The following is a 26,975-nucleotide window of genomic DNA, read 5'->3' on the forward strand; positions in this document are numbered from 1 at the left end:
GGAGGGAACGCGTCCCCACAGCCCCACGCAGGCCTTTGTCCCCTTGCGACCTCCCACAGCCCTCACTGGAGAGAACTGTATGGGCTGTGGGAGTCACGGGGCGACTGTCACCGGGCCTCCTTTCCACATCCTCCTCCGGGAAGGGACCCCGTTTCGGGCCTCGACCGGCGCAGACTGGGCTGACCCACTTTCTTGGGCCCACTGAGTCACCTCGAAACCTCCAGGCCGGTAGCGGGGAGGAGAGGAGGAGCAGGCGGGGGTGCCAAGGTGTGGGCTGCGCCCTGGTTAGGGGGCGAGCCCGGCTTGTTTATGAGGAGGAGCGCGGAGGAGGATCCAGACACACAGGCTTGCGCGCCCAGACTCGCCCGATCAGCGGCTGGCGGCCTCCGACGTCACCAAACCGGTTGGGTGAGAGGGCAGAGAGCAGGGGGAAGGGCCGCAGTCCCGCCCGCGCCCCCCCGCACGCACCGTACATCTTGCCCTCGTCTGACAGGATGATCTTCCGCCGGCCACAGGGCGGGTAAATGGCCAGGGCCTCCTGGAAGCTCTGCTCGATGTCCGGGCTCCACACGCCCTCCGCATCGTTGTCCAGCCCCTTGTCCAGGCCCTCGGGCCCATCCTCCCGGGCCTCCCCGGGGCTGCTGCTGGCGTTCCAGCTGTTGGACGCTATTGTGCTGGTTGCTCTGGGCTCTGGGCCTGAGCCCGCTGGGCGGCTGAGCCTGGGGGACAGACAGAGAGGAACTGGGACCAGGGTCCTCCTCAACTACAGCAATCTCCTATCCCACAGCCGCTGGCTCTGGAGCTCCGCCCCCAGCCCCAAGCCCACCCTAGGAGCAGGTGCTCCGGGTGGAATGGAGGTAACCAGAGGAACAACCACAGCTTGTTCAGAGCTGTGTGACCTGGGATGCACGCGCTACTTCACCTCTCTAGGCCTCAGTCCTGTAAAACGAGAAAAGGGTCTCCTTGAGGAGACCTCCTTGAGGTTGTGAGGGTTAAAATGTAAATGAGCTCATGACAAAGTACCGACCACATGCCCAGCTCATAACACTCAGGAAATAGGTAATCGGTAATCACAATGCCTCACAGCAACACAGCACTTTTGCAGGGAAAAGCCATTTTCATATTCATTCAAACCTCACAAAACTAGGCTGGGCACGGTGGCTCATGCCTGTAATCCCAGCACTTTGGGAGGCCGAGGTGGTTGGATCATGAGGTCAGGTGTTCGAGACCAGACTGACCAACATGGTGAAACCCCATCTCTACTAAAAATACAAAAATTAGACGGGCGTGGTGGCACGCGCCTGTAATCCCAGCTACTCGGGAGGCTGAAGCAGGAGAATCGCCTCAACACAGGAGGCAGAGGTTGCAGTGAGCCGAGATCACGTCACTGCACTCCAGCCTAGGCGACAGAGCGAGACTCCTCAAAAAAAAAAAAAAAAAAAAAAAAAAAAAAGAAAAAAAAGAAAAAAATTAGCAGGGCATGGCAGCACACTCCTGCAATCCTAGCTACTCAGGAGGCTGAGGCACGAAGATCACTTGAACTCCAGAGGCAGAGGTTGCAGTGAGTGGAGATAGCACCACTGCACTCCAGCCTGGGTGACAGAGCAGACCTTGTCTCAAAAAAAAAAAACACACACACACAAAAACAAACAAACAAACAACAACAACAAAAAACACTAAAGCAGGGAAGGTAGGGAATAAAGCCCATTATCCAGAGAGGAAAACTGAGGCTCACAAGGTCACGCAGCTGCCAAAGGCATGCTGAGGGGCACAGAGAGGAGGAGCAGAAGGGCAGGGCTGTGCTTCCTCAGCTCTCCCTGTCAGCTCCTCCTCCCCAGTGTCCAGATCCCCAATCAGGGACCTCCACCCCTCACTCTCGCCCCAGCATCAATGCAACCCTGCTAAGGACCCCTCAGGGGAGAAGGAGAGTCCCTGACCCAGAAGGGCATCATTTTACCTTCCCCAAATTAATAACTAACCAGAACTCTGCCAAGGGGCCTAACATAGGACAGGAACTGCCCCAGGAATTACAAAAAAGGAACTGGTGAGGGAGCAGCTGAGAAGGTGCTTGGCCAATAGCCTGGCTCAACCTCACCCACTCCTCTATCCCACTTCCTGTTCCCGCACCTCCAGGCCCCACAGCAGCCCGTAAACCACCCATATGCCCGCCCCTGCCCTGGCCCATCCTCCATGTGGGCCAGGGCTCTGTAAACTGTGAGTGCCCTGAAACTGCCAGGCTGAGTTATTCATTTGGACCACACCCCACCAGGCTCCCTATCACTCACAACCCCAAGACTCACCCCAAATCCCCTTCAGCCCCAGAACCCATATGTCCAATGTATTCAGGGTCCTGGAAATCTAAGAGCCCATGATGGCTAGATCCTGGCTCTGGGCAGCAGGGAAAGGGGAGGGGTGGAGAGGTGGGGGACCCCGTCAGAAGCCAGGGAGAGGAAGATGAATTCCAGGTCCTGCTGCTTGAGTCGGGGTAGACTCTCTCTGCAGAGCCACCTGTTTGCTTAGGGAGGCTTGAGGGGGTCACTAGTAGAATGAGGTGGGGAGGGCCTGGGGGGCCTGAATGTCAGCCAGTTATTCGGTTATTTTTTTTTCTTTTTTAAATTTTTTATTTGTTTTTTATTTTTTAGACAGAATCTTGCTCTGTCACCCAGGCTGGAGTGCAATGGCGCGATCTCCACTCACCGCAACCTCCACCTCCCGGGTTCAAGCGATTCTCCTGCCTCAGACTCCCATGCAGCCTCCCCCCTCAGCATGGTGGCATACACCTGTAGCTGGGATTACAGGCGCGTGCCACCATGCCCAGCTAATTTTTTGTATTTTTAGTAAAGACAGGGTTTCACCATGTTGGCCAGGCTGGTCTCAAACTTCTGACCTCGTGATCCACCAGCCTCGGCCTCCCAAAGTGCTAGGATTACAGGCGTAAGCCACCGTGCCCGGCCCTTGGTTATTCTAAACTATTATTCAGTTAGTTATTCAGCTATTCAACTAGTTATTGTAATTATTCTAAACTACTGAGTTTAGACTTAATATTACTACTAATAACAGTACCTGTCATATGCCAGGCACTGTTCTGGGATTTCACACACATTGACTCATTTAATCCTCACAATAACCCTATGGGGCAGATACTATTATTATTCCTAGTTTATAGATGAGGAATCCAAGAAACAGAGAAGTTAAGCAACTTGCCTTAGGGCACACAACAAGTAAGTACTAGGGCTGGGTTCTGAACCCAGGTAAGCTGGCTTCGGTTTTATAACCAGGAAGGTTATAGGGAGGGTGCTGAGAGACCCCACCACCTGAGAGAGAAAGGAGGTTCAGCTGTCATAGCAACTGCCCTAAGTCTGCCCAGGAGGTCCCCCTCAGCCCAAGCAGCTGGAGCAACTTCAAGACCCCTGCACTGACGTAAAGCCCTTTCAGTTATGCCTCCAGAGCCACCAGGAATCTCTCTCCCGTGGCCAGTGGGCTGCCAGAAGGAGCTGTGCCTCTGACCCGTCAGAGGGGCCAGATGCCCTCATTCCCAGCCTGTCCCTCACCCCAGGAAACTGGATCTAGAGCCCCAGCCCCTACTCCTCAACCAGAGGGGAATTCTTGGAATAGAAATGAGGGGTAAACAAAATAAATATAAATAAATAAATAAGGAAATGTCGGGGGTGGTGGCTCACGACTATAATCCCAGCACTCTGGGAAGCTCACTTGAGGCCAGGAGTTCAAGACCAGCCTGGGCAACATAGTGAAAACCTTGTCTCTATTTTTAAAAATTAAATTTAAATTAAAAAAACAAAAAGAAAAACAAAAGTGAGGGGACAGGGGTGTGCTAGCTGGGTGGGGGCACCTAGCGACTCCCCTGTTGAAATAGTTGGGATGCAGGGCCTGTCCACAGGTATCAGTCTGACACTGCCACAGAGCTGTTAGAGGGGAGGGAGAAGAGGGGCTACAATGAGCTAAGACCCCTCTTAACCCCTTTCCTGAGGCCTCCCTCCAGCAGCAGCGGCCCAGGCAGCCCCAGACTTTTAAAACAACTTTCCTGCCTCCCCCAAGTCCCTGCCTGCCTCCCCTCAAGCAGGCTGTGGCCCCCCCTTCTTAGGGTGATGTCAGCCCCGCCCCGCCCCCCGCGGGAGCACTGTGGCCAAATATGGCGAACACAGCAGCAGGCTTGGGAGCTGGGACAGACTGGGGGGGTGGGGCAGGCGGCCCCTGGCTGGGACCGCTGGCAGCTGGTGAGGGGGAGGGGAGAGGGGACGGCCCAAAGGACGTGTCAAGGAGAGAATAGGACCACCGTCCCTCCCTTCCGCTGGCTCCTAGATGCATGTGAGACTCACTTTCTAGGAACGCTCCTAGGGGCAGAGGCACCAACACAGGGGCAAGTGGCACTCCCCACACACAGCCATGCACAGGAGCAAACTGTGCAGAGGGGCTGTGCGAGTGCTTGGGTAGACAACCACGTGAGAATGTGCACCCCCAAGCTGAGGCACACACATGGGCAGTCGTGGGCAGGCAGCTGTCCCGGGCTGGGGGCTGGACCGGGGTCTCAGTGGAAGGGAGTCTGCAGGAGGCATGAGCACTGGCTGCTCTGTTCTCCTAGAGACCAGCATGTGCCCGCCTTCTTCTCCCTAGATCCTCTAACCGCTGGGACCCAGGCCGGGCTGAGAGAGGAGGCTATGGCTCCCTGGACAGGTGCGGGCTGGGCTGGGGCAAATGTGGGACTCTGGCTTGGTGGAGGGGTGGGACATCTAGAGAAGGCTGACTGCGGGCGAGAGGGCAAGCCCTGGGCTGCTAGCTGACGATGCCCAGGTATCTAGAAGCTCTGCCTCGCTGCGCTGTGCCATAAAGTGGGGTAGGAGAGAGAGGAAACCCAAGTGAGGGTCAAGGGGAGGGAGACCAAGGCTGGGGTGGGGCCTGAGACAGACAGGAGGGGCAGGGGAGACAGGCTGGGGAGAGTCTGGGGCAAAGAGAAGCTGAGGTGAACCCAGAGAGAAAACAGACCAGAGACAGGAGAGTCCCAGTGAGTGACAGACAGAAAGCCCAACCCAGCGGGGGACAGACCAGAGCCCAGCAGAGTGAAGGGAGAGACCCCAGGAGAGATGTGGAGGCAGGGCGGGGGAGTACTGGACCCTCAGACCCACAGACTGACAGACAGAGCTGGTGGGGGATGGAGGGAGAAGGGGTGAAGGAGGGCAGCGGAGGGGCACAGACAAGGCAACCAACAAAGACCTAGAAAGAGACACACAGCAGAGAGGGGTAGACCAGAAACTCAGATATGATAGGCATCGAGGGAGGGGCAGACCAGGAGGGGACAGGGAGAAAGAGAAAGACAGGGACAAGGACAGAGACCCAGAGGCCAAGGCAAAACAGAGGGAGGGAGTGACAAGGGAGGCCACTGCCGGGGGCTGGGGCTGGCCACCATCCAGGACACCCCCACTCCCGTCTCAGGGGCTCCCACCCTCCACCTCCTCTCAGAACCCCTCCCATCTGCCCCTGCAGAGGAGTCCTGTTGTACCTGTCCTGCAAACCCGCCAGCAGGCTGCAGACCCCCAGGGGACTCAGTCTGCCTTCACCCTCATCCTCACCAGCCACACCCGCTTCCCCTCTCCCAGGGCCCTCAGCCTTCCAGGCTCAGAAGGCCTCTGGGTGGAGGCAGGGATGGGGGCTAGGAGGCTGGGTAAGCAGGCTTTGGGGCCCTGGGGAAGATAAGGGGCACCTTGCTGCCCACCCCCACCCTGGGGCAAGACCTGCCGGAAGAACTGGCTGGACAGCTCCAGGTATCAGGCTGGAGCTGGGGCTGCTGCAGAGGCCCTGGTCCCCCACCCCCACAGGCCCTGCAGCCTCCAGACCACCCAGCCCTGTAGCTCCCTTTAGGGGCCCCAGAGCCACTGCCTCGGTAGGAGGCACAGAGAAAGCCAGTCTGGGTGGGTGAGCACCTCCTGTCTTACCCCTTCCCCTGCACCAGCCCTGCTGGAAGGATGAGCTGAGCTGTGACCTTCCAGGGTCTAGCAGCCAGCAGTCCACCCCTGCAGGGACCCCAGCCCCCAAAGCATTCTCACTTGGAGTGAGAACATCACTCAAAATGTGGGAAGATCAGTGAAATCAGCCGTTTCCTCCCAAATCTCTGCCCTCAAACCTGAGCTGGGTTGACCAGCCGGGGGGTTGAGGATGGGGACGGCAGCTGAGGAGGGCTAAGGGAGCCTCCCACCCCCTCTGCCTTTTCCTCTCTCCTCCCCTACCCGCCCCACAGCGGGCCAGCTGTTCTCCAGCTGCCAGAAGCTCCCACCCTAGAAGTAGCCATGCTCTGGGGCAGCAGAGCAAGTAGGGATGTATCTGTCTCCCCCACCTCCAGCCCAAGGACCCTGGAGGGACCCTGCCAAGCAGCCACACCCTGCCAGGCTGGGGAGGGATTCCCTCCTTCCTGGAACAGGGTCTCAATTTTTACAGGAGGAAGCAATTTGCAGAGCCCACTAGGAGGGAGGTGGGGGCCCCTCCACTCTCTCCCCACCCCCCACCCCGCTTATTAATGTGCTTCCAATCTGGGACTGGAGACTCTCTGCCCCTCCTCCCCACACTACTTGGGAAAGGGGCTTTCTCAGGGAGCAGAGGGGGTTGGGATAGTCCCCCCAGGCCTCCTTCTGCAAAGCTCATCCATTGTCACGCTGCCTCTCCCTGAAGCAGTATAGGGGGTAGGAGGGTGGAGACTCAGCCCTCAAGTTCCCTGCAGAGACAAGGGCGCAGTTCCCAGACCTCCCTTCACCCCCTCCCTGGGACTGACTTAACTCCTCATCTTGTCCTGGTCCCAGGGCGGGAATCTCAGGTATCCAGTGGGAGACAGGCTATGGGGGGTCACTGGGTTTCTCAGTTCTCAGTTACCATGCCAGACTCCTGGTACTCTGGGTCGCCTACTGGGCTCCCACCAGCCACTCAGTCAGTGCCCCCATGAGAGTCACGGTGTCATCTAAGAACAAATAGGCTTCCTCTGCGCCCTTCCTCTCGCTCGCATACACAGTTGCGTCACAGCCACTGTCCTGCTCATTCACTGTTACCCGCATCTCTCTCCTGCTGGGTTTTTAAAAAAATCTTTACTGTGATAAAATACACATAACATCAAGTTTACCATTTTAGCCATTTTTAAGTGTACAATTGAGTGGCATTAATTACATTCCTTCTTTCTGTTTTTATCAGTGTCTTTCTCGTTGTCTTCCACATAGATGCCACACGTGTCAGGGACCACAGGCCCCCAAACGCATCCCACAGAGCCTCCTACACGCCCTGCCTGGCACAGCCCTGGGGGTGTCACCCATACTACCCGAGAGTCCCAAACACACTCAGATGGTGACCACCCACCCACAGCACCAGCATCAGTCATGCCCCACAGTTTCTCTCACATACGGTGTCGCTTTCTGGTGCTCAGTGTCACCCACACATCACATACCATATTCATGCTTGGCACATGTCGGATGGGGCCCACCTTGCTGGTACACACATCATACTGACACAGAGTTGGTCATGTTGTTTTACTCGCACGTAGTGTCACATGTAAGTCACACACAGACAAACCTGAGGCCATCTCACATGCTGCGTCACAACATGCAGGTCACAAGTGGTCACACCACAGCGTAACACATCACACAGATCGCCACTCATCTGGCTTCTCACGCACACGCGCCCGTGCGCTCACATACACACAGCATCATGCGAGCGCGGTGTCCTTCACACGCAGGTCACTTGAGCATCAGAGCCACACCCAGTGTCATCTCCAGGCACACACAGATGGTTAGGCAGCCGGCTTCCTTCATCAGCACGTCCTGGGTGATGCCCTGACACACACAGAAGAACATCCCCCATGCAGGTTCTCAGGTACAGAGGCAGCAGCACACCTGGACACATGAAGAGTCACCCAGTATCTCTTATGGACATGTATATCTGTCACACACACGAATGTCACAAAGCCACAGTTTCTCTCCTGCATATACCCAGCCCTGCACAAGTTGCTCTGACCAGGGTTCTCTTCCACACACATCCAGTCCCACAGAAGACGAGTCTCACCCACATAGAATGTCTCACTCATGGCTTCTCTCACACACATCCAGCGTCACACACAGTTGCATTTTCATTTCCCTCTAACACTTCCTGCCCTTTCAGGCCTGGCAGGGAGCACAGGAAACAATCGGCACTCTAGGAAACCCCAAGGGCTTTAGGGATGTTGGGGGGGATGAACCTCTCTGGCCCTAACCTCAACCTCCTGTGGGTCGGGGAAGACAGGCAGAGCCCTCTCCCTGGCAGGGTTCTCCCTGGAGGGAAGTGGCCCCTTCTGCAGACAGCCCAGGGCTGGCACAACACCAAGAGGGGAGGGGAGGGAAGGCAGGGCAAGGCCACAGGGACAGTGCAGAGTGTGACCTGCTGACCTCCCCAGCTTTACCCAGAGGCAGATCCTCAGGGCCACCCCTGGGACCCCACAGCTTCTGCAGCCCCCATGTGGGAAGAAGAGGCTGCGACCTCCTAGCCCCTTCACAGAAAGCTGCAGTGTTTAGACCCCTGGGTTCCTCTCCCCATCCTGAGCGGGGAGGTGGAGGAGGGCAGGATCTGCGATTTCCACACTGAGCCCTGGGACCCCCACAGGTGTTTGGGAGTGGGGCAGAGGGTAGAGCCACCCAAGTGGCCTCTGAACACCCTTTGTCCATCCAGCCCTAACAGAACCCACGACCACTTCAGAGGCAAGATCCCCCAATCCACCAAGCCCCCCTGTCCCTTGACACCTGCTCCCCGCCACCTTTTCAGCCCTGTTCATCTGGCTGAGCTACTCCTCAGTCACCCCTTGGTTTGTCCTTGCCTTCTTCCTTGGGCCACTGGATCACCTACCCACCTCTCCAGACCCCACCAAGTTCAGGTTCCATCATGGGAGAAGGAAGGCAAACTGGGAGACAGACTCTGGGAGGAGCTCAGAGAAAAGGGGCTGGAGAAGCCATTCATTCCAAGCAGGGAAACTGAGGACCAAAGGGGCCTGCCAAGATGGCACAACTGGTTAAAGGTCCAGAGGGGACCAGATCCCTATTTCTTGACCACCTCTGTTGAGATATCTCCTCCTTCAATATTGTTGAGAATATCAAATCCTCCCGGTTTTAACATTCCTTCAGTTGGCAGAAAGTGCCAGGGTCTACAAACCTTAGGGTGAGGATGGGAGCAGGGCTCAGGACCCATGTGATGCTCCTGTACACTTAATGTGCTGCTCTGTCCTGGCAACCACTGACCATTCTAATAAGCCATTCCCCAGCCCAGATGCGATCATTAGCATTAAAGACGGTTCCCTCCCTAGCGGGGTAGGGGAAGGCCCAAGAGCTTGGGACTCATACTGGCTCCTACCCTCTCCCTGAGGAGGGGGCATCCAGGGCCCCTGAAGTTACCCTTACCGGACAGCCTTGTCCTGGAAGATCTGTGCACTCTTTGCCCACTGGGTGAGCAGGGACCCAGAAGACCACAGAACCACATCCTTTAGGGAGTGCCCCTAGGAGAGGGGTCTTGGCGGGAGGGGGGCTACAGGAGTCTAGAAGGGAGAGAACATAATTCCCCCCAAATCTCCAACTTTTGAGGAGAGCCTCCCCTCCTTGCCCCAGGTGGCCCCAGCACTGGGGTGGAACATGTGTACAGAGAACCAGGCCACAAGAGACTGGATACACAGAGCCGCTATGGGCACCAGCCCCTCTGAGCTGTGTCCAGCCCCTACCCCTATGCCCTGTTCTTCCGGACAACAAGTCCAGGCTTGACCTGGTTCTGCCCCTACCTGGAAAGGGGGAAGACACAGAAGAAGACAGCCCCTGAGAAGCTCGTCCCAAGGCCTCCTTCCCCCTCGCACTGAAAGAATCTCTCAGCCCTGGATCAGGGCCCCTCACCAGGAAAGTTGACAGAGTGGGGTCTCAATGACACTGCCTCAGGGCCCAGCTGGGCTGGAAAACAGATCCAGACCAGCGCCCCCAGCCCTCCCTCCCCTGGCAGGAATAAAAGGCATGACAGACAATGGTGGGGACCGGGGTAGGAAGCGGGGGACCAGCCACCCTCAAACCTTCTCAAGTCTAAACAAGGGCCCTGAGAAAGTGTGGGGAAGAAAAGGCCCCAAATCCAGACCCCTCCGAGCCAAGCTCACAGCGCTCAGGGCTGGAACTCTGAATCAGCACCCCGACGCAGGCGGCAGAAATGAAGGCAACGTGAGCCCCTCCCTGCCTCTCAGGGGACACACGGCCGGGGCGCGCGGCTTTGGTCCCAGACACCCTCCACGACCCAGCGCAGCCGCGGCACCGCGCGCAGACACCGGCCTGGGCGCGGGGAGGCCGGGCCCGAGGCCTGCGTGGAGCTGAGGCCGGGCAGGCTCCGGGAGCGCGCGGGCCGGGAGTCCAAAGGGCGGCGGGGCCCGGGACTGGGCGCCCCGGATATGAGCTCCAGGGTGGCAGGCAGGCCCTCCACACTGTGCGGCCCCCGGATCCCCGCCCCGACCCCCGAAGCACGGACGGCGGGACAGGCGACGGCACGGGGGACACGGTCTCCCCGGCTTCCCCACCTTCCCAGACCAACTCGTCCCCGTCGCCGGGGGGTGGGGAGGGCGGGGGGCGGGGCTTCCCGGAGAGATTTTTCCCCTTCCCTCTAAACTTCCCGGCACCCCGATCCGGGGCTCCAGCTCCGGCTGGACAATAGCTCGGGGACCCAGTCCCCTTCGAGTGTCGCCCCCCCCAGCCAGCCCAGCCGACCAACCAAACCACCTCTCCCGAGCGGGGCCTCCTCCCAGGGTCCGCCCGGCTTACCTGGTCCGAGCTCGCGGGGGCGCTCCGGCCGGGCCGCTCCGCCGGGCCCGAGGGAGCCGCGAGGGGGGCCGGGGAAGGGGGGTCGTGGGGAGGGGGCTGGCCGGAATGTGCGGAATGAGCCGGGCTGGAGCGGGAGGCGCCGAGCGCGGAGGAGGGAGCGAGCGGGACGGAAAGTTTGTGTTGAGGAGCCGGGGCGGGGGTGGGGGCTGCGGGAAGGAGGGGGCGGGGCGCGCAGGGGGCGGTGCTGGTCAGGAGGGGCGGGGCCGTCCAGCAGCGCTCGGGCCGCCTACTCCGCGGCCTCGCGACCCGGCCACCCTGGCTGGCGCGCGCCTGGGCACCCCGCTCCTCGCCCGCCCCTGCGGAGCTGCCTTCCTCCCCCTGCGCGCCGGGCCTCGCCCAGCTCCCGGGCACCCGCCGGAATTTGGGGCTCCGGCCTGGGGCGGGGCCGAGGGCGGAGCCCCCGCCTCGGGGGCAGGGCTCCCGTCGGTGCCGGGGGCCGTGGGTGCCGCGTCACGAGGAGCCCGGCAGAGCCGGAGCTCACGGGCCCCGGGGCTCCCGGCCCCTCTACCCTAGTCTCGAGCCGCCGAGGCGGAGCGTACCCTCCAGCTCGCGGGCCTGCCCCCCACTCCCGGGGCCCCAGACCCGGCTCCGCCCTGGCGGCTGCGCCCGCCCTGCCGGGACCCGGTTTGTCTGGTTCTCCCCGCGTGGCTAGTTTCTCGAATTTCTTCTCCCTTTCTCCCTCTTCCCCGACCTCCGGGACCCTCCCTTTCGCCCCGGCTCCCCGGGCCCCCGCGGGGGGCGTCTTGACGCCGCGCGGCCGCCGAGTTTCGGTAGGACCCGCGACGGGCGCGGGGAGGGGACGCGGGAGCGCCCGGGGCCTGGGCGGGAGTGGGGCGGGGGTTGAGGCTTCCAGCCCGCGCCTCGGACGCCTCCTGCCGCCTCATTCTCCGCACGCGCTGAGGAACCACCGCTCCGCTTGGCCAAGGACGCGGCTTTATTGGGGATGTGGGTGCCTGGCCCTCGTCCCCCATCACCTACCCTCTCCTCCTAGCCCGCCCCAGCTCCTCGGAGCCCTAGCGCAGTCCCGGGGAGAGGGGAGGTTAAAACAACACTGACTACTGCTCCCGGACAGGAAGTGACTGGGGCGCGGGGAAGAGGGGGGCACAGCGGCGCAGGCGAGCTCCAAGACCAGATGTGCGGCTCCAACTCCAGATGTTCTTCATCTCCGTCCTACCCGCCGTCCGGGATCCTCCTGCCTCGGTCTGTGCCAGGCTGGGGAGCGGACGGAGGTCACCGAGAGGCAGTGAGGGGTCAGCCCCGACACAGGAGCAGTTTTCCGCGGGGGCTTTGCTGGAGGGACCCTGCCAGCCTCCACTGAATCCTTTCCCCCACGCTGACGGGCTCTGGGGGCGCTGAGGGGCTGCTGGGGTCACTCGCAGGCCAGCTTCCCGTCGAAACTGGAGAGGGCGATGGCGAAGGCCTGCAGGGCGCACAGCGGGTACCGGTAGTCTAGGGTGAAGGCGTCCTCCGCCACGCGGCCAAACTGCAGCACGATATAGTCGGCTATGGACACAAGACGGGGTGGGGGCGGCCCGAGACCTTCTTGAACCCCCATCCTGGCAGACAGTGCCCTCAACCTTGGGGGCAGTCTCTCCCTTGCCTTGGGGCTCCAACCCTCAGCCACCATCTCAGTTACTCAACACCCATCCCTTCTTCCTATCTCACTCCACACCAGCACCACGTGGCTTTGCAGTTACACTATAATCTCCTGGGGGCAGGGACCTTGCCTCGTCTGCTGCTGCCACAGGCCATGCCTAGAGCCCGCACCTGATTAACTATAGGACCCTGTCAAATTTATCCAAGCCCAGAATTCTTCCTTCCCAAATTCTCTGTTGTTTCTGGCCACATTCTTTCCTCCTATGCCCAGCCACGAAGTCCCACCTTAGACCCCAGCTCCACCCCTTAACTAGCCCCTGGTCCCCTTCCTCAGCCTCACTGGGCACCTCTCCCTTCAATGATCCAGGTTCCCAGCCCCAACCTCAGCACCTCCCCCAGCATCCATAGGGACAGGAAGTTGCTAAAAATACCCCCAAACTCAGGTGGACCAGGCTCCACCAGAAACGTGATCTGGAGAGCAGTCCCACAGCCACAGGACAGGTGGCACTGGGGGCACATCCCTAGGATGGAGTTGGGGCTCGCTCAATGTTGGTCCAATCCTGTGAACCCAGAGACCTGTGGGAGATACCCTTCCATCCCCAAACTTCCTCACCCTAGTGGGAAGGAAGCCTTTCCAACCAAGGCTTGTAACAGGGACACATTGTTTCCCTGACTCTTCCAGGGTAGTCCTTCGATTTCACTTGAGAGAAGACACAGAATAGGCACTCAAAAATGCTTAATATTCCCTGCCCCTAAAAGGCAACCATCTTGAAGAGGTTAAGAGCATGGCCACTGGAGATCCAGACTGTCAGCTCTACCTCCTGCTAGTGATATGACCATGGGCAAGTTGCTTAACCTCTCTGTGCCTTAGTTTCCTGCCAAATAGGGATAATAATGGCACTCCTCACAGGGATGTTGAAGGGATTTAATGATTCAGTATCTGTAAAATCCTGAGAACAGTGCCTGGCACATGGTAAGCACTGTGTAAGTTTTGTGAAATAAATTTCGAGGGCCAGTGTAACTTCCTGAAGTTGCTGAGAGACTCTGGGCAAAGGGCTGCCCTCTCTGAGCCTCAGCACCCTCTTTGAACAAAGAGGAGTTGGGCTGTCAGTGGTTTTCAGACTCTAGGAGCTCAACCCTCCCTTCAACACAATCTCATCCAGAATGTCCCGGTATCTAACCCACTGCTCTGGCCAGTGCTGGAATGGGAACCTGGGGTGATGAGCCCCAAGACACCTGCTTAGAATATCTGAGGCTCCTGAGAGCACAGTGTCAGTGCCTATGGAGGAGAGAGTGACCTTGTGGGATGTCCCAGCTCTCGGGATAAAGGCTGGTGTGTGAGTGTGAGGGGGTGAGGGGAGCTTGAATGAGGGTCGGCGTCCTGGGGGTGGTGGAGAAGAGCCAGACCTGGGCCCTCAGGTACTCACGGTCATCAGCGTGGACAATCTGGAAGTTCTTGACTGAGGCCTGGGTGACCCGGCCTTGGAAGTTGAGGGTGTAGGAGCCGCTGTCATCGTTCCAGACAGGTGGCTTGTTGTGCAGTTCAATGAGGCTCTCCAGCGTCTTGTTCTGCCAGCGCACCAGCAGGCCGTCACTAGCCTGGGGTGCCCCAGGGGAGTAGACAGGGAGAGGACAGTTAGAGGTGGCTGAGATGGCTCAGGACTGACCGGAGAAGGGGCCTGGGCATGTGTGCGCAGGGGTGCGGCCTGGACATCTTCATCCATTAGGGTATCTGAGAATAGGCTTGGCATCTGTGGCATCCTTGTGGACAGGGTTCACATCTGTGAGAATGGGGCTTTGTCTCTGGGATGTCAAAGCGGAGGGCTGGAAAATGGCAAGGGGCATCTGGCACATAGGCACTCCATGCCATTGGTACCCAGGCGGTCTCAGGAGACAGACACACGCCAGTACCTAATGACAGGATGAGCCAATCTTGGACCTGCAAAGGGCACACAGTTGAGCTGGGGAAATGGATAGGTAAATTGCAGTTAAGAGAAAGTGTACTTGGAGGAGAGTTTCTGAAAGGAAGGAGCAGGGTCTGTATAATGTGCCCTTAAGATCTTTCTTTCCTGAGTTTCCTTGTTGCCTGCTCACATTCATGGATTAGAGTGAGTCCACTCAAGATCACCTCCAAGAAGCCTTCCTGACCCCCCATCTGATTGAGATGTCTCAGCTCTGAGCTTCCATGACACCTTGCTCTTACCATGCCTCCCACTGCACTGTGATTGGCAGAAGAGAGACCCAAAACAGCACCAGGCATTTCTTACTGGGCCCAAACAAGGGCAGGAGATGCTGCCTCTGGGGGATTTGTGTGTTTATTCCAGGCATGGGAGGGGCAACTGTGGGGCCCACAGGCTGAGTGAACCCTCAAGACTGAGCCTCCCATGACTGGTGCCCTGCAGAGCAGCCTGGGCCGTGACTTTCCAGCAGGGAAGGATGTGTGATCAGCTGATGGGGTATTATCTTTCATTGTAAATGAGTAAAATGACATCAGTCTCCTGTGAGGATGGGGCATGCGAGTCACCCAGAGTCTCTTAAATCCTGGACTCACTGGACCTGCAGTGCTAAAGCGCAGAGCACGGGACTGACACATCTCTCCAGAACATCTCTCCATCTTAAACTCACACACACACACACGCAAAACAACCTTTGCTTTTTAAAATACAAGTCATGCCAAGCACAGTGGCTCACGCATATAATCCCAACACTTTGAGAGGCCAAGACGAGAGGATCACTTCAGGAATTTAAGAGCAGCCTGGGCAACAAAGTGAGACCCTGGCTATACAAAAAACTAGCCAGGTATGGTGGCATGTGCCTAGGGTCTCAGCTACATGAGAGGCTGAGGCAGGAAGCAGCACTGTTTGAAGCCAGGAGGTCGAGACTGCAGTAAGCCGTGATCATACCACTGTACTCTAGCCTGGGCTGGAGTGAGACCCAGAGTGAGACTCGGTCTCAAAAAAAAAGGCTGGGCACAGTGGCTCAGGCCTGTAATCCTTGCACGTTGGGAGGCTGAGGCAGGTGGGTCACTTGAGGTCAGGAGTTCAAGACCAGCCTGGCCATCATGGCGAAACCCTGTCTCTACTGAAAATACAAAAATTAGCTGGACGTGGTGGTATGCACCTGTAATCCCAGCTACTCGGGAGGCTGAGGCAAGAGGATCTCTTGAACCTGGGAAGTAGAGGTTGCAGTGAGCTGCGATCACGCCATTGCACTCCAGCCTGGGTTACAGAGCGAGACTCCGTCTCAAAACAAAAACAAAAACAAGTCATGTCACTCCTTTGCTCAAAACCCTGCTGTGGCTTCCCATTTCTCTCAGAGCAAAAATCAGTTTTACAGGCCCTGTCTACCCCTCACTTCTCTGACCTCCTCTCCCTCCAGCCACACTGGTCACCTGGTGGTTCCTCCAGCCCATCAGGCCCTCTCCTGCCACAGGACCTTTGCACTGGCTCTTCCCACTGCCCAGGTTCTCTTCCCCCAGATATCTGTAGGCTCACTCCCTCACCTCATTGAGGTCTGCTTTGACAACCATATTTAATATTGAGACTTACACACTTGTCATCTCCCTTCCCCGTTTGACTTTTTTCTTTTTAAATTTATTTTTTATTTTTTATTTATTTATTTTGAGATGGAGTCTAGCTCTGTCACCCAGGCTGGAGTGCAGTGGCATGATCTTGGCTCACTGCAACCTCCGCCTCCGGGGTTCAAGTGATTCTCCTGCCTCAGCCTCCTGAGTAGCTGCGATTACAGGCGCCTGTCACCGTGCCCAGTTAATTTTTGTATTTTTAGTAGAGATGGGATTTTACCATGTTGGCCAGGCTGGTCTCAAACTCCTGACCTCGTGATCTGCCTGGCTTGGCGTCCCAAAATTCTGGGGTCACAAGTGTGAGCCACCATGGCCAGCAACTTTTTTTTTATTTTTGAGACAGAGTCTCGCTCTGTTGCCCAGGCTGGAGTGCAGTGGTGCGATCTTGCCTCACTGCAACCTCTGCTTCCCGGGTTCAAGCAATACTCCCTGCGTCAGCCTCCTGAGTAAACAGGTGAGATTACAGGTGCCCACTGCCACGCCCAGCTAATTTTTGTATTTTTAGTAGAGACGGCGTTTAGCCATGTTGGCCAGGCTGGTCTCGAACTCCTGACCTCAAGTGATCCGCCCACCTTGGCCTCCCAAAGTGCTGGGGTTACAGGTGTGAGCCACTGCACCTGGTCTGACGTTTTTCACCACAGCACTTACCACCTTCCAGTATGCTCCATAATTTACTTATTCATCACGATTATTGTATACTGTCACTCTCCTCCCACTAGAATGCCAGCTTCAGGGGGGCAGATCTTTTTTTTTTTTTTTTTTTTTGAGACGGAGTCTCGCTCTGTCGCCCAGGCTGGAGTGCAGTGGCGCCATCTCGGCTTATTGCAAGCTCTGTCTCCCAGGTTCACGCCATTCTCCTGCTTCAGCCTCCCGAGTAGCTGGGACTATAGGCGCTTGCCACCACGCCTGGCTAATTTTTTTGTATTTTTAGTAGAGACGGGGTTTCACCATATTAGCCAGGATGGTCTCGATCTCCTGACCTCCTGATCCGCCCATCTCGGCCTCCCAAAGTGCTAGGATTACAGGCATGAGCCACCGCGCCCGGCCCAAGGGGGCAGATCTTTGTTTTGTCCACTGGTGTCTTCCAGGTGCCTAGGATAATACTTGGCACTCAATATGTGTGGTCAATGAAGATATGAATGGACGTAATATATGAATTTGATGTAAGCTCTGAAAACAACCAAAAAGCCTATTATGGTTTTTCCGTGAATTCAATTACAAAAAGCCCAAGTCCATTCCCTAGGTGGCCAGAATGAATTTGTGTTGGAGGGTGATGAACGTGCTCAGGGAGTTGGCTATTTCCTAAGCTGACTCCCGTTTCTCACATAGGGAGCCAGGGGCCAGGGAGGTGCGGGGCTCACATTTCGGGGCCGGATGGGGACCCTCTCGTTCTCCGCACTCATGCCAGGAATGATGACGGTCATGCGCCGGGGGCCACGGAAGCCCAGCACGTTGGTTTCCTGGGAAGGAAACAGATGACTGTGAGGCCAGCCCCTGTAAGGGGAGCAGCCTGGCATGGGGGACAGGTGGAGTCCTCACATAGATCACAGCTGCCAGCTCCTGCCGAAGGCTTGCCACATTAGTGCTGTACCCACGCTGTGGGTTCTGCCCGTTGTCAAAGACCGTGAAGCGGTTCCCCAGGAGGTTGGACCTGCAAGCAGGGTAGAGCTTGGGGTGGGGCTGAGGGGATACTACATCCCTGCCCCAGGCCCCTTCCACACAGCCAAGTACTTTAGAGAGCTTCCTACAAGGGTGGGGGTGTCTTAGGACTGAGCAATTCATGTCCCCTGCTCCAGGCTTCCCCCTATGCAGAGGTCTTTTAAATGCTGGCCCAACCCAGGGTATGGTGGCTCAAGCTTATAATCCTAGCACGTTGGGAGTCAGAGGAGGGAGGATTGCTTGAGTCCAGGAGTTGGAAACCAGCCTGGGCAACATGACAGGCAACCCTGTCTCTACAAAAAACACCCGTCCCCTGCCCCCCACCCGCCAAATTATCTAGGCATGGTGGCATGTGCCTGTAGTCCCAGCTACTCAGGAGGCTAAGGTGGGAGGATCACTTGAGCCTGGGAGGTCGAGGCTGCAGTGAGCCATGGCCATGATCACATCACTGCACTCCAGCGTGGGCGACAGAGTAAGACCTGGTCTCCAAAACAAAAACAAAGGGCTGAATCTACAAGGAGACTAGGCAATGTTAAAATCCCAACTCCATCTCTTACTATTACTAGCTGTGAGATCTTAGGCAAGGTATTTAAACTCTCTGAGCCCCAACTTCCCCATCTATAAAATGGGCTGAGTAACAGCATTTCCCTCATTTGGACAATAAGAGGATTGAATGGGTTAACCTTTGGAAGTGACTTTTTTTTCTTTATTTTTCTGAGACAGAGTCTCACTCTGTCGCCCAGGTTGGAGTGCAGTGGCGTGATCTCTGCTCACTGCAAGCTCCGCCTCCTGGGTTCACACCATTCTTCTGCCTCAGCCTCCCGAGTAGCTGGGACTACAGGGCCTGCCACCACGCTGGGCTAATTTTTTTTGTATTTTTAGTAGAGACGGGGTTTCACTGTGTTAGCCAGGACGGTCTTGATCTGACCTTGTGATCCGCCCGCCTCGGCCTCCCAAAGTGCTGGGATTACAGGTGTGAGCCACTGCGCCTGGCCTGGAAGTGACTTAGAATTACATCTGACACATAAATAGGCCTTATAAAAGTTTTGTTAAATACATACATTTATTTATTCATTTATTTTTGAGACAGGGTCTTGGTCTGTCGCCCAGGCTGGAAGTGCAGTGGCATGATGCCAGCTCACTGCAACCTCCCCCTCTTGGGTTCAAGAGATTCTCCCACCTCAGCCTCCCAGGTAGCTGGGACTCCAGGTGCATGCCACCACACCTGGCTAATTTTTGTATTTTTAGTAGAGACGGGGTTTCACCATGTTGGCCAGGCTGAGCTTGGACTCCTGACTTCAGGTGATCCACCCACCTCGGCCTCCCAAAATGCTGAGATTACAGGCATGAGCCACCGTGCCCAGCCTAAATATATACATATAAGAAATAAGGCTCGGCGGGCGGTGGCACGCTGTAATCCAGCACTTGGGAGGCGAGGCGGGCGGATCACGAGGTCAGGAGATCGAGACCACGGTGAAACCCTGTCTCTACTAAAAATACAAAAAATTAGCCGGGCGGGTGGGGCGCATCACGAGGTCAGGAGATCGAGACCACGGTGAAACCCTGTCTCTACTAAAAATACAAAAAATTAGCCGGGCGGTGGCGGGCCTGTAGTCCAGCTACTTGAGAGGCTGAGGCAGGAGAATGGCGTGAACCGGGAGGCGAGCTTGCAGTGAGCCGAGATCGCCACTGCACTCCAGCCTGGGCGACAGAGCGAGACTCCTCTCAAAAAAAAAAAAAAAAAAAAAAAAAAAAAAATAAGCCTGACTCAGGCATCCCCTTCCTTCAGCTCTCAGATTTGTGGTGAGGATTAGATGAGATGTATGGGAAGACAGCAAAGGATAGTGCTCATTCACTTGATCAGTAAATACTTGTTGAGTAGCGAATATGTGTTCAGTGCTAGGAATTCAGCCCTAAACAAGGCAGGCACAGTGCCTGCCCTCGTGGAACTTATGCCCTGCTCCAAGTGAGGCCCTGGGCTGGCAGCAGTGTGGGTATCGCCTGGGTGCTCATTAAAAATGTAGACTCCCGGGCCCACCCCACACACTCAACCATTTTAACAAGCTCCCCAAATGTTCTATGTACATCAAAGTGAGAGGCCCTAGGCTAGGGGACGTTTCCAGGGTGCCCAATGTGGTGGGTGCTCTGCCAGGCACAGCAGGACAGAGATGACTGGCTATGGCCTTTTGCTGACCCAAGCCCCCCCAGCCCCAGGAAGCCCAGCCCCACCTCAGCTTCCCGATGAAATTCTCCCCTCCTCGGGACAGATTGGTAGGGTCGCTGGAGATGAGATAATTGGCTGTCTTGCTCCGTTTTCGTTTCCTGCCAGCCAAGAGGAACACCTGGGGAAAAGGGGAGACAGGTGAGAGGGTGGGAAGGGATGGAGGTGAGCTGCGGGGAGAAAGCAGGCCCATTTGTCCCGTGGCCCCCATCCCGGACCCCGCCACACTCCCTCCTCTGCTGCCTCTCCCCACCCACCTTCTTCTCCGTGTCCAGGTGCAGGAAGTAGGAGGGATACATGCCTCGATCCATGCCCTTCTTGTCCCGGGTCAGCCGGCAGCGCACCGTGCGGCCCTGGGGGGCAGGCCGGAGCACAAACTCCCGGGGTTCGTCCACCTCCACGGGGGGAGACAGGGCCCTCTCCTCCTTCTGGGTGGGGGCAGAGGGTACATCAGCCCCAGAGCACCAGCTGCCCCGCCCCCAGCAGGTCCCAGTGCTGAGACACGGGCAGCCTGGCAGGACAACTCACCGCTTTCTGTGTGCAGAGAGAACAGAGAGGCTGGCTAGAGCAGGGGCCGCATCCCTGGAGGCTGGGAAGCCACTACCCCTCATGCTCCCTGGCAGCCCAGCACGGCCAAGTTAGGAGGCTCTGGGGAGCTCTGTGATTTATTTTTATTCTGCTTAGCTTGTGGATAGGAGCACACACTCTGGAGCCAGACTGTCTAGGTTCAAATCCTAGTTTCACTACTAACTGTCTTAACTGTTAAGTTTCACCGCACTGTAACTCAGTTTTCTCATCTGAGAAGTAGGTATAGTAGGGGTGGATACCCGGGACAGACCTTACCTATGTATTTAACAAACGCTTGCATAAATTCTATCAGAGTGCTATAGTTTCAAGTACTTTCGAAATATTTACTCATTTCATCCTCTTATCATCCCACTGCGGTAGTCATCCCCATTGTATAGATGAAGAAGCTGAGGCTTAGAGAAGTTAAGTCACTTGCCCAAGTTCACATAACTAGTAAGAGGTGGGGCTGGGGCATGAGTTCTGTCAAGTCTCCTATGAGGTCCAGAGCCTTTAGAAAGACCTTTCCTCCTTTGCACACTGTCTCAGGCAGTGAAGTGGGGCTAACAGAATGGACTGCTGTGTTCTAAGCACTGTGGAAGTGTTAGCTGCCACTCTTATTGTTAGCATATAGTAAATAATGAATACCATAGTCAAGATGATATTCATTATCATAAGATGGCACCCAATGATCCTTGTCTCCTGGTATTTGTGCCTTTGTGTAATCTCCTCCCACTGCAAACCAGGGCTGGTCCCTGTGACCAGTAGAATATATGGGTTAGGTCATAAAAGATACTGTGGCTTCTATATGGCTCTCTGTCTCTTGGACTTTGGGAGAAGTTGGCTGCCATGCCATAAGAACACTCAAGCAAAAAAAAAAAAAGAACACTCAAGCAGCCTCCAGGAGAGGTCCCTGTAGGAAGGAACTGAGATCTCCAGCTAACACCCACCACAGCGAACTATTCTAGAAGTGGATCCTTCATTTCCAGTGAAGGCTTCAGAGTGACCGAAGCCCCAGCTGACATTTTGACTGCAACTTCCTCTGAGACCCTGAGCCGGAACTACTCTGCTAAGCCACTCCTAGATTTCTGGCTTTCAGAAATTGAGTAAGAAAGTAAATGTTGTTTTAAGATACTCAGTTTGGGGTGATTTGTTACATAGCAATGCATAGTTAATACATGAATGAATATGTAAGCTCACTTTGCTCATTGAGAAACTCCTAAGAACAATTTGGTGACATAAAGCCCTAGGGTGGCCTGGTGACCCCACAACAGCCCCTTCTGTTCTCACAAACCTGGTGCCCTTTGTCCTCATGTTCTATCCCTCACAGGAAGGGAGCCAAGAGTCTACGCCCAACTTTTCCAACAGGGGCAAGCATGGACTGCCAGCCTGGGTGTGTGCATTTGAGGGTTCAATGCTATTTGGGAGCCACGAAGAATCCCTGATATGCTGTGGTTGGCCGTTTTTTAAAATTTATTTTTTATTTTTTTGAGACGGAGTCTCGCTCTTGTTGCCCAGGCTGGAATGCAGTGGCGTGATCTTGGCTCGCTGCAACCTCCACCTCCTGGGTTCAAGTGATTCTCCTGCCTCATCCTCCTAAGTAGCTGGGACTATAGGTGCGCATCACCATGCCCTGATAATTTTTGTATTTTTAGTAGAGATGGGGTTTCACCATTGAACTCCTGACTTCAAGTGACCCATCTGCCTCCTCCTCCCAAAGTGCTGGGATTACAGGTGTGAGCCACTTTGCCTGGCCATGGCCTTTTTTGTTGCGCACATGTTTGCAGTGTGTTTGAGGGAGGCCGATGTAGAGCAGTGAACCCTCAGCTCAGGGACAAGTGATCACCTGTTCTCTACTCTAGGCTGTTCCAGAAGAAACTTGGGAAACAAAAGGCTACATATGGAACACGATGTGGAGAAAGCCAGAACTTATTCAAACACTTGAGCAGCTGCGAGCTTCAAGAGCCTACTGTGCTGAAGGCTGTTCTGCAGTTACATTCCCCGCTGGGAGACAGTAAACTGGCCTTTCAGTTTGTATATCAACATCTGGTGATCTTGGTTAATGTGAATCAGTCCCCCTAGACCTGACCACTCCTGCACAAACTAATAAACCTACAAAGCTAAAATCCAGGCCCTGTCCTCGTGGTGATCTCCCCACTGGGGGAAACCTGTTCCTTGAAGACTTTTGTTACTTTCTCTCAGTTGGACCTCCCTCTCCTGCTTACTCCAGCTTTTGTGTGTTGGTGTCTGAGTCCTGTTTGGGAGCAGGGGCAATATTCAAAATATTTAACAACCTGTTCACCATGGAGATGCCTACTGGTAAGCTTGGAGGAGAAACCGGGAGGCCCCTGATGGGCAGTGTTAACCCTTTCGTTGCTGGAGTGTTTAGTTGCTGGGAGGTTGGGAGCTCCTGGGTAAGGCGAGTGAAAGCGCCTGCTGAGCTCAGGGCAGTAGGGTGGAAACATTTTAACAACCGGAGTCAGTCCTCATCTGCCTCTGCCTGTGTGCTCCTCCTCCCCGGCACAGAAAACATGGTGGGGGCATGGGGGCATCTCTGGCTGTCTGATGGTTACGCTCCAGAGAGGAGGCCTCAGAGAGCCCAGATGACATAAGGCCCTTGCATGGCCAGTCCTAGCCTGGTGACCCCACAAACGCCTCTTCTGTTTGCACAAACCTGGTTTCCTTTGTCCTTATATCCTGTCACAAGAGGGGGAGCCAAGGTTCTAACCTCAAGTGGCTCCAAGCCCCCACCCTCTAGGCTCCCAAGTCCAGGCCCCTGCCTCTGCTCCCTGAAGGGACCTCAGCCCCCTGCCCTTCTGGGCCCCAACCTTTTTGCCTTTTCCTTTGGCTTTGCCCTTTTGATTGCTGTTTTTTGTCACCGTAGCTGCCTCTTCCTCCTCTTCTTCCTCCTTCCTCCCGCCTTTGGGAGTGCCTGAGCATGGAGGGGGAAGCAAGGCTGTGAACTCCTCACCCTGGTTTGCAAAGTGCTTCCAACACCCATGTCTCACTTGGATGCTCCCCACAACCACAAGAGAGTCAACCCCATGTTATTATTAGAGCCCAGAAAGGCTAAGACACCTGCCTGAGACCACACAGCTAGACATTGTCCAACTCTAGACCCCGCAAGTTGTCTGACTCTAGACCCCGCAAACTCCTTACCTAGCACTGTCCCATGTGATGTAAGGACCCTCCAGCTCCCCGCCCCCAGGACCACCTCAAGATGTCACCACACCGGAAGCCCTTGCCATCCACCTTTCTTCTTCAGGGCTTTCTTGTCAGGACTGCCTTCCCCAACCAGAAACATGGCTGCTGGGCTCTTCCTTGCACTGGCTGGGCTCCCTGAGGGGTCCTTGTCGGCCTCCCCAGACCCTGCATGTGTGGATGTGAAAGCGTCACAACCCCCACTGCAGCTAGAGTCCCCTGTTCCTCCCTGGGCTGGGCTCACCTTTCTTCTTGGTCTTTCTCATCTTGGTCCCCTCCCCTGCTGGGGCTTCCTTATTCCTAACACGCAGAGGTTTCGGTGGGGGGTCAGGGCTTCCCAGGTCTCCTGGAAATGGAAGATGGGGGTCAGGCAAATAAGGTGTCTACTGGGGCTGAAGGCTGCCTTCCAACCCTCTTGTCCTCCCTGTAGTCCCCAGGGAGGCTGAAAGCTTGACAGGGGCCCACAGACTGCCTTCTTTTTCTTTTTCTTTTCTTTTCTTTCTTTTTTTTTTTTTTTTTTGAGACAGTCTCGCTGTTGCCCAGGCTGGAATGCAGTGGCAGGATCTCGGCTCACTGCAACCTCCACCTCCCGGGTTCAAGTGATTCTTGTGCCTCAGCCGCCCAAGTAGCTGGGATTACAGGCGTGCGCCACCACCCCTGGCTAATTTTTGTGTTGACTTCTGCTCATCTTGGTTTTTCTTTCCCTGAGGCTAAAAAAGCTCTGGACAAAGACCAGGAGCTTAACAAGCAGTTCCCGAATGAATGAACACCAGGCCTTCTAACCAAGCCTCTGAATCCTGCCTTTTGTCCTGTGTCCTCCGGGAAACCTTCTCTGGTCACCACTACAGAGTGTGCTATCCCTGCCTCAGAGGCCCAAGGTCCTAGCTCTAGGCCAGGCTGCTGGTCCCTATCAGGTAAGGTGCCTAGGCCAGGACGCCATCACAGGATTGATTCATTGATTTCTTTTTACTGTAATCAGTTTGATACTTTTATAAAAATGATAACAATTTCCATTGAGTTAAAACAAACACTAAACAAAAATCACAAAGAAAACTAGAATTCTCTGTCCTTCTCTGCCTCACAGAGCTCAAGGGGCAGGGGCAGTGGGGCCAGGGGTGGGGGCATATATTGGTCTATGTCCTTAAGGACCATCGTGGGGAGAAATCATCAGAGGAAAAACCCTCCGGTCACAGCACTGGGTTCATTTTGAGGCCTCAATCACTGTGTCTCAGTGAGACGCCAAGCCCTCTAAGGACAGGGCTGTTCTGCTTCCCTGTGAGCTCTCTCAGCAAACTCAGCACCCACCCCTTGGGCCGTGGGCCTTGGCCCTCCTCTCCTTCAGGTCTGCGGAGCTCTTCTCTCTCAGAGGCTTCTTGGGAGGCAGAAGGATTTTCTCTTTCTTTTCCTCTGCCTCCTCTTCCTGGTCCTCCTCGTCCTCCTCTTCCTCCTCCTCCTCTGTAGGTAGAAACTCTTCATAATGGGGGTTTGAGCCAGGCCCTCCTTATCTGGGGAGCCCAGTCCCTCCAGACTGCTGGGAAGTGGTGCATGGGCACCAGGAGGGAGCCTGCCCTTCTGAAACAAGAACCGGAGACCTGGCACCTTCCCAGAAGAATGAGGGTGACTGGCAGCCTTCAGGGTCTGCAAGTCAGGGGAGTGGCTGGGGTCGTAGAAATCCCGTCCTGGGGAAATGCCCTCCCTCTCTCTTCCTGAGACCCTCCTCTCCTTACACGGTCCCCTTCCCTCTTGTTTCTCCTTCTCCCTGCATCCACTGTGCTTCTCCCTGAACTTGTCTGTTTCTGACCTTGAGTCAGACCCATCTGGACTACTTCTGGCTCCTAACTGCTGTTTAAGGCAAAAACCCTTAACGGCTCTATGACTCAGTTTCTCCAACTGTACAATGGTGGTTGGGGGGAACAAAGCACCCTCTCATAGTTGGTGCTTAGCACAATATCTGGCTCAAAGACAAGGCCAGAAAAGTGGGGGCTGTTTGACTACAGTTGTTCTCTGCCTCTCTGGGGCGTTCCCGTCCAGCCAGCCCCTTCTCTCCTTAGCTCCACCGCCCCCTCACCCGCGTCCCTGGGGCCCTCTCTCACCGTCCTCCGCGTCTGGGGCACGGGCTACCAGAAAGGTTTCCCGGGGGTCGCGCTTCTTGGCCTCGGGGTCCCTGAGGAACCTGGCGTAGACCGTCTGCGGCGCCCGGGCCTGGGCTGGGTCTGGGGAAGGCTCCTCCCGCGGCCTCCCCCTCCGCCCAGCTGAGCCGAGATGCGGAGTTCAGACAGGGTCCCATCCGCGGGTCCGCGAGGCAGCGCCTCTACCCGCTACCCCCAAACCTGGGCGCGCCCCCTCGGGTTCCTCACCCTAGGGATCTCCCCTGCGCTGTTTCCACTCTCAACACTTCTCCCCGACTTCCATTCAGCTTCCCACCCCCTTCTACACCAACCCCAACCCCAACCCCAATCCCTCCCCACTCATTACTCCCCGCCCCCTCCCACTCCCCCCCTTCCGTTCCAGGGCTCGGCGACACCCGCGCCGGCCCTCAAGCCCCTCCCTTCCGCAGCCCACACCCTGGGGGTCCACCCGGGCCCTGCACCCCGCCCACCTCCGGGCTTCCGGGGCTTGGATCCCGTGGGGCAGGGGGATTCGGGGGCCTCCGTCCTCTTCTTCCTTAGCCTCTGTGCCGAGGCGAGTCGCTGCGGAACGGGGGTCAAGAGGAGGGCGAGGAAGGAAAGGGGGGCTCTGAGGCCTGCCCATCCCCCTCTAATCCCTTGAGCCGCCAGAAATAACCGCAGATTATCCGGGGGAACTGCAGCCCCCTTCTTGGAGTGAGGCAGGATGACCCCTTCCATGCATCGTGGCCATATCCAATGCTCCAAAGTCCCAATTCCTTCCCTGGGAACCCCAAGCCCCCAAACAGCCCTTTCTCCCCCCAAATCTCCAGACATGCAATCCTCAGACCCTGCTAAGGGGGACCTGTCCCACCCCTAGACCCCCTATCCTGCGTGGGTTTACGCACAGTGGGGACATCTTTCTGCTTCCTTCGGGGTGGCATACCTGTTTGGGGCGCCGCGGGGCCTCCAGGCTCAGGCTTTCTTCTTCATGCCCACTGAGGGTAGCAAAGGGATCAGCCTGTCTCCCTTTCCCTTCCCTCCCCATTCCACCCAGCCCCTCCATCTAGGCCCCCCAGCGTTCAGGTACCACGAGATGGGGGCCTTCCAGACCTGTCAGAGGCCCACACCTCTCGGAGGGTTTCATTCTGCAGAGGCATGGTGCCTTTGCCTATCGCACCCCTTTCTCT

The 26,975-nt window shown here is 56.4% G+C and overlaps 2 protein-coding genes across 3 annotated transcripts in view; both read right to left on the bottom strand.

Annotated features, from left to right (window-relative positions):
* Positions 1 to 12,019, bottom strand: part of LOC115832281 (chromatin-remodeling ATPase INO80-like) — an 18,343-nt gene extending 6,324 nt beyond the window's left edge. Inside the window, exons 1-3 of the mRNA XM_030802290.1 lie at positions 11,927 to 12,019; positions 10,797 to 11,002; positions 469 to 719 (exon numbers count right to left, since the gene is read on the bottom strand). Of these exons, the coding sequence (XP_030658150.1) occupies positions 469 to 719; positions 10,797 to 11,002; positions 11,927 to 12,019 (550 nt within the window). The remainder of the gene's footprint in view (positions 1 to 468; positions 720 to 10,796; positions 11,003 to 11,926) is intronic.
* On the bottom strand, positions 11,773 to 26,975 carry TULP1 (TUB like protein 1). 2 transcript variants are annotated; one of them, XM_030802706.1, is made up of 15 exons: positions 26,899 to 26,975; positions 26,732 to 26,783; positions 26,280 to 26,370; positions 25,774 to 25,932; positions 24,986 to 25,135; positions 23,925 to 24,026; positions 23,732 to 23,848; positions 23,308 to 23,411; positions 20,444 to 20,449; positions 20,173 to 20,343; positions 19,924 to 20,036; positions 17,575 to 17,686; positions 17,397 to 17,495; positions 13,880 to 14,051; positions 11,773 to 12,359 (listed from the first exon to the last, which is right to left on the bottom strand). In XM_030802706.1, exons 1-15 carry the CDS (start codon positions 26,943 to 26,945, stop codon positions 12,226 to 12,228), a joined length of 1,629 nt encoding a protein of 542 aa, XP_030658566.1. In that variant the 5' UTR covers positions 26,946 to 26,975; the 3' UTR covers positions 11,773 to 12,225. The 2 variants fall into 2 exon arrangements, with proteins under 2 accessions (XP_030658566.1, XP_030658567.1); XM_030802707.1 differs by lacking the exon at positions 25,774 to 25,932.

Source organism: Nomascus leucogenys, chromosome 22a, assembly GCF_006542625.1.
Source record: "Nomascus leucogenys isolate Asia chromosome 22a, Asia_NLE_v1, whole genome shotgun sequence".
Lineage (NCBI taxonomy): Eukaryota > Metazoa > Chordata > Mammalia > Primates > Hylobatidae > Nomascus > Nomascus leucogenys.